The sequence below is a fragment of the Penicillium daleae genome (assembly GCF_028827525.1).
Source record: "Penicillium daleae strain IBT 16125 chromosome Unknown utg000008l_segment0_segment0, whole genome shotgun sequence".
Lineage (NCBI taxonomy): Eukaryota > Fungi > Ascomycota > Eurotiomycetes > Eurotiales > Aspergillaceae > Penicillium > Penicillium daleae.
The window spans coordinates 338410-352780 of NW_026623156.1; the positions used below are offsets into that span (position 1 = coordinate 338410).

At 42.7% G+C, this 14371-nt stretch overlaps 2 protein-coding genes across 2 annotated transcripts; one reads left to right on the forward strand and one right to left on the reverse strand.

The window, feature by feature from the left end:
• Positions 1 to 4018: 4018 nt before the first annotated feature.
• N7458_008784 (uncharacterized protein) lies at positions 4019 to 4675 on the reverse strand (the record flags this gene model as incomplete). The annotated part of the gene is made up of 3 exons (XM_056912166.1): positions 4019 to 4188; positions 4253 to 4405; positions 4465 to 4675. 3 exons carry the CDS (start codon positions 4673 to 4675, stop codon positions 4019 to 4021), a joined length of 534 nt encoding a protein of 177 aa, XP_056761015.1.
• Positions 4676 to 6442: 1767 nt separating this feature from the next.
• Positions 6443 to 10473, forward strand: N7458_008785 (class V chitinase; the record flags this gene model as incomplete). Its single annotated transcript, XM_056912167.1, has 11 exons — positions 6443 to 6695; positions 6759 to 7510; positions 7566 to 7590; positions 7647 to 7796; positions 7847 to 7903; positions 7977 to 8190; positions 8261 to 8307; positions 8384 to 8979; positions 9036 to 9093; positions 9148 to 9489; positions 9560 to 10473. The coding sequence occupies 11 exons, from the start codon at positions 6443 to 6445 to the stop codon at positions 10471 to 10473; spliced, it is 3408 nt and encodes a 1135-aa protein (XP_056761016.1).
• Between the last annotated feature and the right edge of the window lie 3898 nt (positions 10474 to 14371).

Genomic DNA, 14371 nt, shown 5'->3' on the forward strand with positions numbered 1-14371 from the left:
ACTTGCGTATTTTCGATTAGGCTATATTAGTCAACCTACCGTAAAGATTAACTATTATCGTATTAGTAAAGATATAGAAGGCGCCTACGAATTCAATTGCGAACCCTGTCGATTAGCTAAATTAAAGAAGATTATTTCCTATATTCCCTAGAAACGTGCGTTAAAACTATTCGAATTTATTTATTTTGACATTTAACCTTATAAGCTAACTAGAATTAGTGGTATCGACTATATTATTATTATATATAACGATATAACACGGAGGCGTTAGTCAATTCTAATCAAGACTAAGGGACAGGCTTCTAATGTTTTGATTAACTAGGCTACTTAAATCTACAATATTACTAGATATTAGCTATTTGAAATTCGAACTAATAGCGATTTAGGTTTCTTACGATTTACTAGATAGATTAAAGAAAAGGGTACTATTATTATACTTTCGCTACCTTTAATATATAAACCTAATAGTATAGCCGAATCATCAGGTTATATTATTATTCAAGGAGCAAGAACTTTAATAATTTTAGCACTAGAAGTACCCGCCTATCTCTAGCTAGAAGTAGTAATAGTAATAATATACGTTTTGAACAGAATTCGCTATCTAGGTTAGTCAGAGTTACTAATTAAGATATAGAATAAAGCCTTAGGTCTTCGAGATACAGGTCTAATTAATCTAGGTTTTTTGCGTGTGTGGTTTTTAAAAGCCTACGTTTATATTCTAAAAGAGCTAAGGGTTCAAGGAAACAAGATAGCCCCCTAAGTATAGGTTAGCTATTTAGTTAGCTACGAGGGTAATAATAGCTATATCTATAGGATTTACGACCCTTCCAAGAGATAGGTAGTTTTGCGCCGTAATGTTATATTTTAGGAAGAGCTATTGCTAATACGATATTTGCTAAAATTGATTAAAGATTAAATTCTAGAAAAATTACAAGAACCTCGCGACCGCTACCTATTAATAATCTAGAGAACTAAAGAAGATATCCCTTAATAGACACAACCTATTTAATAGCAAGAGTAAAGCTAATTATATTCGAATCTACTAGAAATTGTTATTTATAAGGTAGTTAACCCTGTTATACTAATTACTAATCGGGAGTTAACTATATTTCAACAAACTCTATCGATTACTATACTAAACCTACTTATATTATTAGAACTAACTATACTAAGATAATAGAAATCAATTGCTTTACTACTTTAAAAGATAACAAAACTAATTATATTACTAAAGGCGAAGATACAGACTAATTCTTTAATTCAAAATTTATTACTAGTACTAATTATATAATCTATTCTAACTTCTTTAGTCTCTTGTTAATCTTCTTTTTCTAAAAATCAAAATATAATAGATATTTCCTTTTTACTAATTCAACAGGCCTAGCGAACTATTCTATTAACTACGCGACCACAAATTATACCTATTTAACTATATACAATTCGAGATTTACTACCGAATACACTAGCAAAAAGATTGTTTAGTGATATAGTAAGTATACACGATCCTGATTTGCTAATTCTAAGTATAGAAGATTTTTCCCGACTATTATCTATTCAAATACTAATACTACTAGGTACTTTTCTAAAAGTTCTTCTATACTAATTTATTATTCTTTTACTCGAGGTTCTTCTCTAGATCTAATTATAATTATATAGTCTCCTCTACAAATTATTTAATCTTCTTTACCTTTATTAATAAATCTAATTAAGTAGACTACTTCTCCTAACCTAATTCAAATTTAAATTACCTATCCTCCTAAGCTAATTAAGCAACTAGTTTAATAATAACTACTAAGAAGATCTACTAGAGAAAGAAAGCTAGTAGATTTAGGTCCTAGTATAGTGAGATATCCTAAGAAAGGCCTAATAGTTTTAGACCTATTAATAATTACTATTAAAGAAAATATACTAGGCCCTAGTATAGTTTATAGTATAACTAAGAGGATTCGTTCGGGAATAGTCAAAATCCCTAATACCTATATAGAAGCAAAGAAATCTGATTTTGTAGATTACTAGTTATAGGCAGAAAAGGTCTAATTAGATAAGATTACTACTTCTAATACTATAGTTCTTGTTCCCTATCTACCGAAGGGCACGTTAATCCTACTAGGTAAATAGGTATATAATATAAAATCTAATAGCGATAGCTACGTTTTGGAATTTCGAGCAAGATAGGTAGTTTATAGCAATCGCTAATCCCTAGGAGTTGATTTCTAACTAGACGAGAGATTTGTACCTGTTATCTCTAACGCTATAGCTAAACTATTTCTTACTTTAGCTACTATTCGACGATAGAATATTAAATAATAGGATATTATAGGCACCTATCTTAATACGGCTCTTAATAATCGTATTATTTTTATGAAATAACCTACTAGCCACGAATACTATAGCCCTAACGGTATTGATATAGTCGTACTATTATAAAAGGCTTTATATAGTCTTCGCTAAGTAGGCTATCTTTAGTATAATCTCTTTATAGAAGATTTAAAAGATCTTAGTCTTATTCCCTTGATTTTAGAACCTTGTATTTATACTAATTATAATAAAACTATTTTTATTTTAATCTACGTAGACGATATCCTTTCTACTAGCCTTAACGACGAAATTGCCTATATTCGTAATACTATAGTATTAAAAAGGAAGCTCAAGATATTACTATTTAAAAGATTTCTTAGGTATAATATTTTTTATAACAGGAGCGAAAGTATTATATTTATAAACTAGTAAGTTTATCTTTCTACTTTAATTTCTAATAAGGGTTTTACTAATACTTCTCCTTCTTTAATTCTAATAGATCCTTCTTAGAAAATAATAGATAATAAGGTTAACGACGGCACCGATAAATTAGATTACGTAAAGAAAATAGGAAAAATTAGTTAGTTATTAATTAAAATACGACCTGATATTACAATAATAGTTTCTAAATTATAACAACGAACTAGTTCTCTACGAAAAGAAGATATTAATATATATAAAGATCTTCTTCGTTACCTCTATAGTATAATTAACCTTAGTATCCTATTTAGAAGAGACCCTACGAAAGGTCTTAAAGGTTTTATAGATTCCTTATACGCTAATACGGAATATAGAAAATCTACTAAGAGCTATATTTAGTTCTTTATAGGTACGCTAATTATATAGTTATCTCGTAGATAAGATATTATAGCAACTTCTTTAATAATAGCTAAATACTATACTATAAGTAGTATAGTTAAAGATAACCTTATACTTACTAAGTTAGCTAATAAGCTAACTCTAGCTCCCCTATTAAGCGAGGATGATTTTAATAATCTATTACCTTTATATTACGATTTAGATAACGCTATCAAAATTGTTACTAATAGCAAATTAAGCACTAAAGTCGTATAGATCAGCACGAGATACTATTTAGTACGCGACTTGATTAAACGAAATCTTATTACCTTAATTAATATCTCTAGCAAGGATAACCTAGCCGATATCCTGACGAAATCTAAGCTATTTAGTGTTTTCGAAGACAACCGAGACAATTTATTATATATACGAAGACCTCCAAGCTGATTTTATTAAATTGATTTTCAAAATATATTTATCGCCAAATTGCGATTTACAACAAACTCTTTCTCACAAGATTAATCTTTTTCATGACCTTCCTGCTTTATTTCCTACTATTGCTACATACCAGGAAACGTAGTTTCTGAAGCTCTTTCACATCATATTATTGTTACCAAGATTGCATTTACGATTGGCTTATTACCAGATTGTTTTGGATTTTTCAACCTTGATCACATTAGATTTCTTCGGCCTTGGCCCTGTAGGGGATGTGATAACTCGACCTCGACCTTGCCCGTTTGGCAGTGTATGCGCTCGTCTTCCTTTGCCCTGCAGGTTTGCTGATTGCAGGCCCAGGCCTTTGTTTCTTTCTTCTTGTAGGCCTATATAGGCCTTTCCCTTCTTCTTTTCCTTCTTCGTCCTCTTGCTCTCCTAGATAGACCAATCTGACTTCGTTCTCCCCTGCTTCCTGTGTGCTTGGTGTCTATAACACTATCACCTTGCGTCTGGGATATTTGAAGATCCGAGGACAGAGGGTAATTGAGAGTTTTGCTGCTTGGGATGTTGTGAACGCCAGGACATCACCTTGACACATGTCAAAGTCCGGGCCATACTCTTTGAACCGCGGGGACCAGGTCAGCCATTCTGTGTTCGCTAAGGAATGGGGTTTCTGGTCAGCACAAGCCTCCGGTCTGTGTGGTTCTCGGCTACTACATACGGTTGATAGACTTCAACAGCTTTCCAGTTGGTTTTCCGGTAATTTTAGAATGTTCATATCGAGTACTCCAACGCCATTTCTCCGAGCAGAAAAGAGAAGGGAAGAGACCACTGAATTGCCTCTGCGAGTCATTAATAACCTCTTGCAAGTTCGCTGCATATCCTCATCAGCTTTCGGGCTCTCATAGATCTCCAGCTATCGCAGTAACATACCCCGGACCGTGGAGAATCGAGCAGCGCTCCCAGCAGAGACGGTGTGCGTAGATGGGTCCTCCTGGATGCCAAAGAAAGTGAGCAGGCTCGCTCTCACAGTTGCATCGGTGGTGTACCCATCCATCGCAGCGACTGCAACTCGCGCCATATCAATCGCCTCACGATAGACTGCATCTAGGTCCATGTCGATGCCTTCGCAGGACCCGCCCATGTTCCCGGTGCGAGTGATCGCCCCAGTCCCCTGTTCGATCCTGAAGCGCGTGTTCACATTTTGAGAGACTGCAGTGATTGCCAGGCCCAAGCAAGCGACTAACACAAGGAGCGTATAGCGCATACAGTCCTTTGTCGAGACTATCATCTTAAAGCCTAAGAGATCGCCTATAGCAAAGGCAAATCGGTTCGAACTTTTCAGACTATCCCTGGGTATTTATTCGGGGTTTTTTTAAAGCAAGATGCCTGCGCTAAAGTATTAGTCGATACTCTCTGCTTCGCTTCCGACGAGAGACTCCAATTCCCGCTCTCCAATCCTTGGTGGACACATTTGCTTCACAAGAGCGTAGGAATGAACGGTTCTATTGTCACCAGACTCGGCCCCCATTTCCGCAAGAGGTTTCTAGTCCGATGAACCCTGCTGTAACACTTCTCGCTTTTTTTCTCTTTTTTCTTCAGTGAGGGTCCTCTTCTAGCATATCCTGCATATTGGAGCTAATAATGGCATTCGCAGGAATTCAGGAACCAGCTCCATTTGGGTGACTATTTGGTAATTACGGGGCCAGTGTGAGAAAGCCAAGACCACTACAGTACTAGAGTGGATCTCATTGATTCATTTGCACTTCCTCGCCGTTAACTCTCGTCGTTGACTTCCCGTACATCCACCCGATGTGGGCCAATTCATCCACAGCTCCAGCGGGCTGCTCGGCAGACCTTCAAGCTACTCGTCTTCAGTGTGACTTTGGCCAGAGGGCAATCCTTGACCGGCAATCTGGGGCACTGCTAGGTGCATAGCTCTACGGAACCTTCTCGCGGTCAGTAGAGGCCGATTCGGCCAGGCTCAGCACGGAGTTTAGACGTATGGAGCCTACCTCGCGTCCCGTTTGTGCAACCCTACAATCATGGGACATGGAGACGGTTAGCCCTAGCACTAAAGGGCGGGTATCGATCTCTGGCGTTGAAAAAGGGGTCTACTTAATACCAGGAACTTGCCAGTAGAATGATCGAGGTGAGTTCTCCAAAATGAACCTGAGCTAAGGAGTCCCCATGTCTCAGGTTACGGAAGTATAATTCATTAGCCTTCACCAACAGTCCAACGGATGAACGCAGCATTCGGAAGAATCTGCAAATTCCTCAAGGCAATGCCATGCGACTAACGGAGGGGCAGAGGGGCTCACTTTGAAATTGCACCTGGTGCAGGACCAAAGAGATTCTCAATTATGAAGAGGGACTGTCATCACGAATGGTCAATTCTCCCCAGATATAAAGAGCAGATCAGCAATATCCAGCGGATGGTCTGTGATGCCAAAACGATGTCGACCACGATGATCTAGACTCATTATTATTGTATAGTAGGAAAAGGGTTTGCTGTGGTGCCTACAGTTTCGCCCCCGGTGCAGCCACGGCACACGACCCACTGCGGCGAACCCTGAAACCAAAACGCCTAAAGCTTAGCTCGAACACTAGTCAATACCGGATACGACCGGAGGTTCTAACTTAGACTGTCCACCTCGTCAAGAAACAATCGAGATGATTGCAACCTGGTGAATTTTAGCGTCGGCGCGGCTGAGGGGCCATCATGGCTGGAATGGACTCAGAACCCGAGGAACGGACAGAAATTTCTAGTGGATACCGCCAGGCGAAGTTACACCATACAGTACTAAGACTCGAAATCACTTAAGAAGACCAGCGAAGCCAATGAGACGGTGATCACTGATGAGAGGGAAAGACAAGAGACAGACATCACGCATCGTCCCTAGGCGTCAAGATGTACCTTCCCCGTCTGGCGTTGGTCACTTTGGGACTGTCGCTGTTGTGTCCAGTACTCGGTGGTGATGTGCCTTGCGATGCCAACAACCCTTGCGTTGAGGGATGTTGCTCCAAGGCCAACAAGATTTGTGGCTATGGGCCAAACTACTGTGCCAGTGACAAATGTCTGGCGGCTGGAAGTGTCAATGGAACTTGTGCTCAGAAGTCCGAATGTGACCCAGGCGTATACCCAGGATGGGGTGATAAGTGGGGTATGTGCTCTTGTTGTGTTAATTGACCTGCCCGGCCAGAATCTAAAATCTGTACCCACGCAGGATTAGACTTCGCCCAGTCCGAGCATTGCCCATTGAATGTCTGTTGCAGTGAGTTTGGCTTCTGTGGCACGACCGGAGACTTCTGCGGCGCTGCTACGGTCCCTCAGCCCTCGTGCAGTGGAACCTCGAGCAGCAAACGAACAATCGGCTATTATGAAGGCTGGAACTTTGAGCGATCCTGCGATACTATGCAACCGGAAGATATTCCTGTTGGCGGGTACACTCATATCAACTTCGCCTTTCTCTATATAGACCCCAAGTCCTTCCAGATCGTGCCCATGAAGGATGACCAGCAAGGTCTTTACTCTCGTGTCGTCGCCCTGAAGCAACGCAAGCCGGGATTAAAGGTTTGGATATCTATTGGAGGCTGGGACTTCAACGATCCGGGTGCTACAGCGACCACCTTTTCGGACCTCGCAGCATCTTCTTCTAACCAGATGGAGTTCTTTGGATCATTGATTTCCTTCCTAAAGAAGTATGGATTTGACGGCGTCGATCTGGATTGGTACGATATCTCCCTCTTGGTCTCTAGCGTGTCAGTGTGGATATTAAATGATCTCAGGGAATACCCAGTGGCAACGGAACGTGGAGGCCGCAAGGCCGATTTTGACAACTATGTGACCTTCCTGGCCAACCTGCGTGAGGCGCTTGATGGCTCGGACAAGACATACGGCTTGACCATCACCCTCCCTAGTAGTTATTGGTATATGCAGCATTTCGATATCAAGAACTTGGACAAGAGCGTCGATTGGGTAAGGCTCCTAGATATTCCTGGCTCCCTCTATCCGGTCTAACCCATGTTTGCAGTTCAACATTATGACGTACGATCTACGTGAGTACATTCAGCTTCCCACTTCAAATTCTTACACATGGCCCTAACCATCTTAGACGGAACATGGGATGGTGACAATAAATGGATCGGCAAAGTCGTCAATGCTCACACCAATTTGACTGAGATCAAGCTGTCCATGGACCTCCTCTGGCGAAATAATATTAATCCAGATAAGGTGGTCATGGGGTTGGGCTTCTACGGGCGAAGTATCACAGCTGATGATCATTCTGCCAGAAAACAACTGACATATCCATAGGCTTCACTCTTTCGGACACTAGCTGCACGACGGTTGGCTGTCCGTTCTCCACTGCCGGTTCGTCCGACCACTCCAATGTGACGCTTTGATTTTTTTTTGCTAACGATTTGGAACTTCTATCGTCAAACAGGAAATGCAGGTAAATGTACAAATAGCGCCGGGACTCTCTCATTCACCGAGATCAAGGCAATCCTAGACGATCCGAGTTCCAAAGCCTCCAAGGTTTTCGATAAGGAATCCGCGGTTCAAATTGTCACGTTCAACAGTAATCAGTGGGTGAGCTATGATGACCACGAGTCGTTCGCAGCCAAGATTGACTACGCCAATTCTCATTGCATCGGCGGGTATGATGATTCCTTAATCATTTCATCCGAGTCTGAAAGCGACTGGCTAACGTTCATCTCCATATATTAGAACTATGGTCTGGGCTGTGAGTCTGGACGCTAGTGGAAGTGCCGTCAGTAAGTCTCAGTGGTGATGCGATTGAATTAATTGATCTGATTGCAGACCGGTGACGGCTAACGCGATGATCTTTAGATGGACTAACGGGAGCGACCAATCTTTTCCCGGGCGATGATGGCTCGAATGGGGGTGAGGACGACGTTTACATTGGACCAGACCTTTGGACGAATGCTACTGCCTCTGTCGCCTGCAATGCTCCTTGCACCCTCGTGTTGCCCCCATACCCTCTAGCAACCCCAGTCACCATCACTTGGCCCCCGTACAAAACTTCTTTGTTGTCTAGTTCGGCCGGATCCATCTATACGAAAACAACCACATTCCAATTCCCCCCATTTGCAATCTCTGAAATTCCCCTGTGGGCCGAGACCATTGCCACATCGGATGACGTGACGGCTTACTTCACCCCTATGCAGAGCATCACGCCCCCATCGATGGTCATCGGTCTGCCAGGTACCGAGGCGCCGTTTCCAGTCACGAAGATTGATTATACTGGGAGGGTAACTGGTGGGAGCTCCGCCACCCAGACTACCTCCGACACTCCGAGTATTTCCACTCCGGCTGCAGTCCAGTCGGGGATCGCCAGCAATTGTGTCAAGTTCTACAAAACCATTCTCGGTGACGGATGTTATAACATTGCTGTTGCCAATGGAATCACTCCTGCTAAGTTCCTGGTGAGTCTCCCTTAATCCCGCAAACTTGATAATTGATGCTGACGGCGGGCATCAAGGAATGGAATCCGGCTGTTCAAGCCGATTGCTCTGGTTTGTGGGTGGACGAATATTATTGTAAGTAAACAATTGTCATGGTTTGTCTGTCTCTCAACCTAACGTCTTTTTCAGGCGTCGCTGTCGCCCCAAAAAGCACGACGAGCTCGACTACAACACCAGTACCGGTCTTCTACTCTACCTCTCACTCAATCACTGTGGCTGCCCAGCCTACCGCAACGTCCATTGAACCGAAAAATAGCCCTATTCCCTCAATCATATATCAAAAGGGCGACCCGCCTTCCAGTGGCGGCTGTAGTGCCGGGAAGCCGCTGTCTCACTGTGGCACCCACGACTGTAGCGCCTGGGGTTGTGGTGGGCACTGTGGTACGATGGGATGCGATGGGGGCTGTGGCCTGGGGTTCTGTGGAGGAGGGTGTGGCCCGGGGGGCTGTGGTCCCGGATGTGGTACTCTTGGTAAGCCCCAGTGCCCCCTCTTACATTGACAACACGCTTCGTTTCGTTACGGGCTGACGAACAATTATAGGGGGCTGTGTGATTGAAGGCGGCGGCGGCGGACAAGCACCTGGCGAAGGCGGCGACAACGACGATGACAAGACAAGCACCTCATCTTGTTCCGAGACTGCCACCGCAACGACGACCACTGCTTGCGATACGGCGTGCGGTGAAGCCACCGATTCCGCCTGTGCCACGATCTGCGACACTATCACCGTGGCTCCGTGCACGACGACTCCAGCGGGTGCCTTTCAAATTGTCGGAGATGGTGACGGTGATAACTTCGATTGGATCAAGAGAAGCGATGATGAGCTGAATGCCGAGGGATCTGTCTTCGCCTCCTATATTAATCCCTACCTCACGAACATAGATCCCATCATGATTGGCAGCGTGACCTTTACAGCCTCTGGTTCTCGTCCAACGCCCCCACCTACCATCACCAGCACCAACACAGCGACGACAACTGCAGATCCAACCACAACGACGCATTCCGGTCCGGGCGCAACCGAGTCACCCAAAACGGACAAGCAGGTAATCCTATTACTGGACGAAGGGAGGCAAGATCCATCCTCCTCAGTAGTTTGGAGGTATTGGACGATCGATACCGACGATGTTGGCAGCACGAATCCGTGTTTTGATAGAGGTACTGATTATGACCTTGACTACTTTCTCGTGGGCAAAGATTTCGACTACAACAATCCCCCTTTCCCCGAGCACCGTGATAAAATTTATCCGGATCCTACGGGCAAGCCTCATCAGACGTGCTCGTATACCGGTACCAAAGATGCCCCAGGCGAGCTGACTTGTGATGGTTGGGACAATCCCACGACTTGTGCGGAATACCCATGGAAAGGGGATGCAAAGGAATGTGAGAATGGCATAGGGAATGACAGCGTGCAGTATGCCTACTTGTATATCAAGGTCATGTGTCCTTATACCTCATAGTATCAGGGAGATAGACAATCACTTTGGTATGATCAATTCTAGTTGCTTTTCCTTATACTGTAGTATTTTCCCTGACTCTTGTCACGTAGAACTCTTAGTACAGGCAGGAATCTATTGAGAGGCCATGGATGTCTACGGATGGTCATGCCTAATGCGCATTACTGCATTACCGCCGAGCCCTCATAAGAGCGGCGCTACCCAGGAAAGGAAAGCCCCATCAACCAGACATTATCCGGACGAATCAATAAAGTGGGCGCTGCATCTCTATCACCAACAGCGCCAAGGTAGTGGTCATGGTTGGCCGAACCTCTTTTTACCCCTGTTCGTTCATTTTGGCCGAGAGCCTGCCGTGTACTCTATAGAGGAACTCGCACTAAAATAAACACTCAAAGATTGCATATCTTGGACATTTCTTATACGCTGCATGTTTAGAACGCTGGTTAAACTGCTGGACTTTAGAAGAACCAATTCACCTCTAGACTTCTGAGAGATAAATAAGGCAAGGGTCTGTCTGTGTGAGTTACACATACAAATCGAGTCTAGAGTTTATTTTATTGAAACAGACGGGTCATTGGTCGCGATTGATTGTGTCGTTGCATACACCTTCAACAGGTTGTGTAATTAAGCCGCAAACGGCTTGCGTAATTAAGCGTCGGGTTAACTTGGATAACTTCGATAACTTCGACGTCCATTTGGGCTTGACTCTTACGCAGGACTATCATTTTCACTCCAATAGGCTGCAATCCACTAATTGGACGGCGACCTTAATTCTTACCCCTTTGGCCCTATAGTTACATTGGTTGGGGAGATGTTAGAAACTCTCTTCTCTGTAGCGACCCACAGCCTATATGTTCAAGACGGCGGCAGGGGTGCCGTTCATTTACAGTGACTTCGCAAAAGTCCTAACACTCTTCGACACCGCCTATAGCACGGCTCTACCGCCTAAAGATACGCTCATCATGTTATGGTATAAGGCGCGGAAAGGGGCGGAAATACCTTTTGAAACCCTCTTTCAGAAAATTTTTAACATATTTCTAGTCGACAGGGTAATATTTAGCATGATGGATATGCCATAATGGCTCCCTGGCTACTCTTGGGCACCTGTTTTGACCGGCAGAATATTATGTAATATGAAGGTATAGGGCCAGCGGTGTTAGGACTTATGCGTAGTCACTGTATAAGGTGCGTATAAAATACAGTAACCGAGCCGCCAAGGAATTAAACCCCGTTTTGCCCTTCTCGGGATCGACCGTGCTTAGGCCCGCACTCGATCTAGAGTGGGTCTTTAATAACAAATTGCACAAGTGGGCCGCCGTTCGCATGAGCATATTAGGATATCAAAAGATCAACAGGCGAGGGAGGGTAACTTTATTTTGAACGCCCGGAGCCAAATAGAATCCCTTTTAGATGTTGGTGGCGTAGCGAAACTGTCGACTCGACGGGCACTTATAAAGCTGCATTTGACTTTGAGTTTCTCCAAGACGTCTCCCTTGTCTCTATACCAGCAGCTAAGGTTAATACCGTTAGTAAGTGTTAGATCCCTAGGAGTGATCTTTCTGACTGGTAACCTCAGTTGGCTGTATATAAGTCCTGTCGTTTCAATCTTAATCTCGCGGACGCCGTGCGAGTGAAGGCATTCTTTAGTATCTGTCCGACTCTCCAACTGCAAATTTGCAAGGTGAGACGATGAAGTAGACAGGAAATTTCGAGCGGCCCCGGAGCTATATAGAGGATACCCTGAGCTAGTTATAAGCGGTAGTACTCTTGCGGGATCTGCGAAGGGAGAGAAGACGACTTCTACGATAGCTTAAGTAGATTCGCGTGTATGTCGGTAGACCTGGCACTCACCCGCCCCGCGGGTCCAAGATCAGGAACCTCCACCCGCACCTTAGAGGGTCAGGGTCCAACCTCACCGACCCTGACCCTAACCCTGACCCTCTAAGGGTCCCTTGAGGGTCACCCGTATCGACCCTCATCGACCCTCAAATGTATAATTTCTCTGCGCCTTTCCTAATTCGGACGTATAAAATTAATGATTCAGCTTCTTAAAATACTGTTATTTACGGCTGTTCTAGTATACCTCTAAATTCGTCTTTTCTTTTACTGTAAAGACTTTTGAAATTTAAAGAAATTAAATTGTAAGTCAATACTTCGTATATCGTCACCTTAGGTTTCTTAGTATCCACCAGAAATATCTTGTTAAAGATTAGTTTTGATAGATATTATAAAATATTCGTGGTAAAGTAGTAAAAATATATTTCTGAAGTACACTAATAGTGGTGCACTTGTACGATGAGAAATGCATCTTTTTATTTTTAATGCTAAACAAACGCCTAATATAAAGCTATCTTACGAGATTAAGTAATTAGAGTCTTGTTTAATTTTCTGCTAATTCAGATTACCTCTAATTGCTTTAGTTCTTGTACGAAAGAAGATTAAAGATCTAGATTGTTAGACTTTAACGTTTTCTATTATAAAATAAAGACCATATAACGAAAGGGTCGATAAGGGTAACCCTCACTGACCCTTAGGGTGATCCTCCTTACCCGTATATACCCTCTATGCTAGCTAATCGGATAAGATAACTTTAGCCCGAGTAGGTAAGAAGATGATCTATCAACTTCGCGTCCTCTCGCGACTAGGGTAAACTAATTCCCCCCGTACGATAGCTTTTTTTTATTCGCTTTCTGTAAGTCCTTTTCTTCAAAGTCCCTATAAGCTATCTGTCGGCATATATGGCCTATAGGCCAGATATGCATCTTGAATCCTGCCTGCTTACTGAGCATTCCTATCTTGCTTACCGCTAGGAAAACCCAATCTTGTTTACCCCTAGATTCTGATCCTAGATTCTGATCTTCAACGATCGTGTCAACATTGCCTGACTAGGCAAAGGAATGTTCAACACTCCAAAATGACCTCGACTGTTCTTGATTTCCTTATGTGATATTTGCTATGTTCCTCATGTTATAAATTGCACTCTGTTTCCTAGTTAGAATAAACAAGTTTGACATCCTTTTTATCCCAGGAAGAATCACCGGAAATAGTAGACCATCTGAATCAACCTTCCACTGCTTAATCCTTCTGTCTGATTAGTCGATTGTGATCTATCCTGATTCGTCTCTCTTCTATAATCGTGGTACTCAGATTAGTGCGCACGAACGATTTCTACTAAGGTTTTATACACTATACCAAAATCTAATAGTTATAAGCCCGAACCTCTACTAAGGCCTCTATCTTTTACTTTCGTCTTATCTATCTATCACTTTCGCCTTAGTAATAGATTCATCCGATCTACGAGCTACCTAGCTTAATTATCCTCTAAAATGCTACGCGCATTAGATCCCGTGGATTATAGCTGTCAAAGATTATATACTAGCGAATAGTGTATAGAAATATGTTAATCTAGACCTGCCTATTCCTGCTATACCGATATAGGAACTAACCAAGCCGTATCTATCTAATATAATCAAGAAACCTACGAACACGTTTATATCTGATCTTCCTAATAAGTAAATCAGACTTATTAATCTTACCTCTAACTAATTAGCTATCTATCGAATCTTGCTTAGCGAATATAAGTTAGCTAGATCTAACTATCTACGATATATACGATCTATCGAGATCCTTAAGCAAGGAATTCGATCCTCCCTTATACTAGAAGGGAGACAGATTATTAATAGGTTAATAGTGCGCGAAGCGATTACTAAGCTACGTGCTATATTTACTCTATTAGACTAATTAAAGAACCGCTAAACCCTACGCGACTAGGATACGATTAAACGACAAACACCGCTATCCAAATCGTCTTATCTTGCTATATAGGGCTAGAAATAGCTAATCAGCTAATTAGAAGGCGAGAAAGCCGGAATTGCCTACTTCTAAGATCTACTATCTCTAG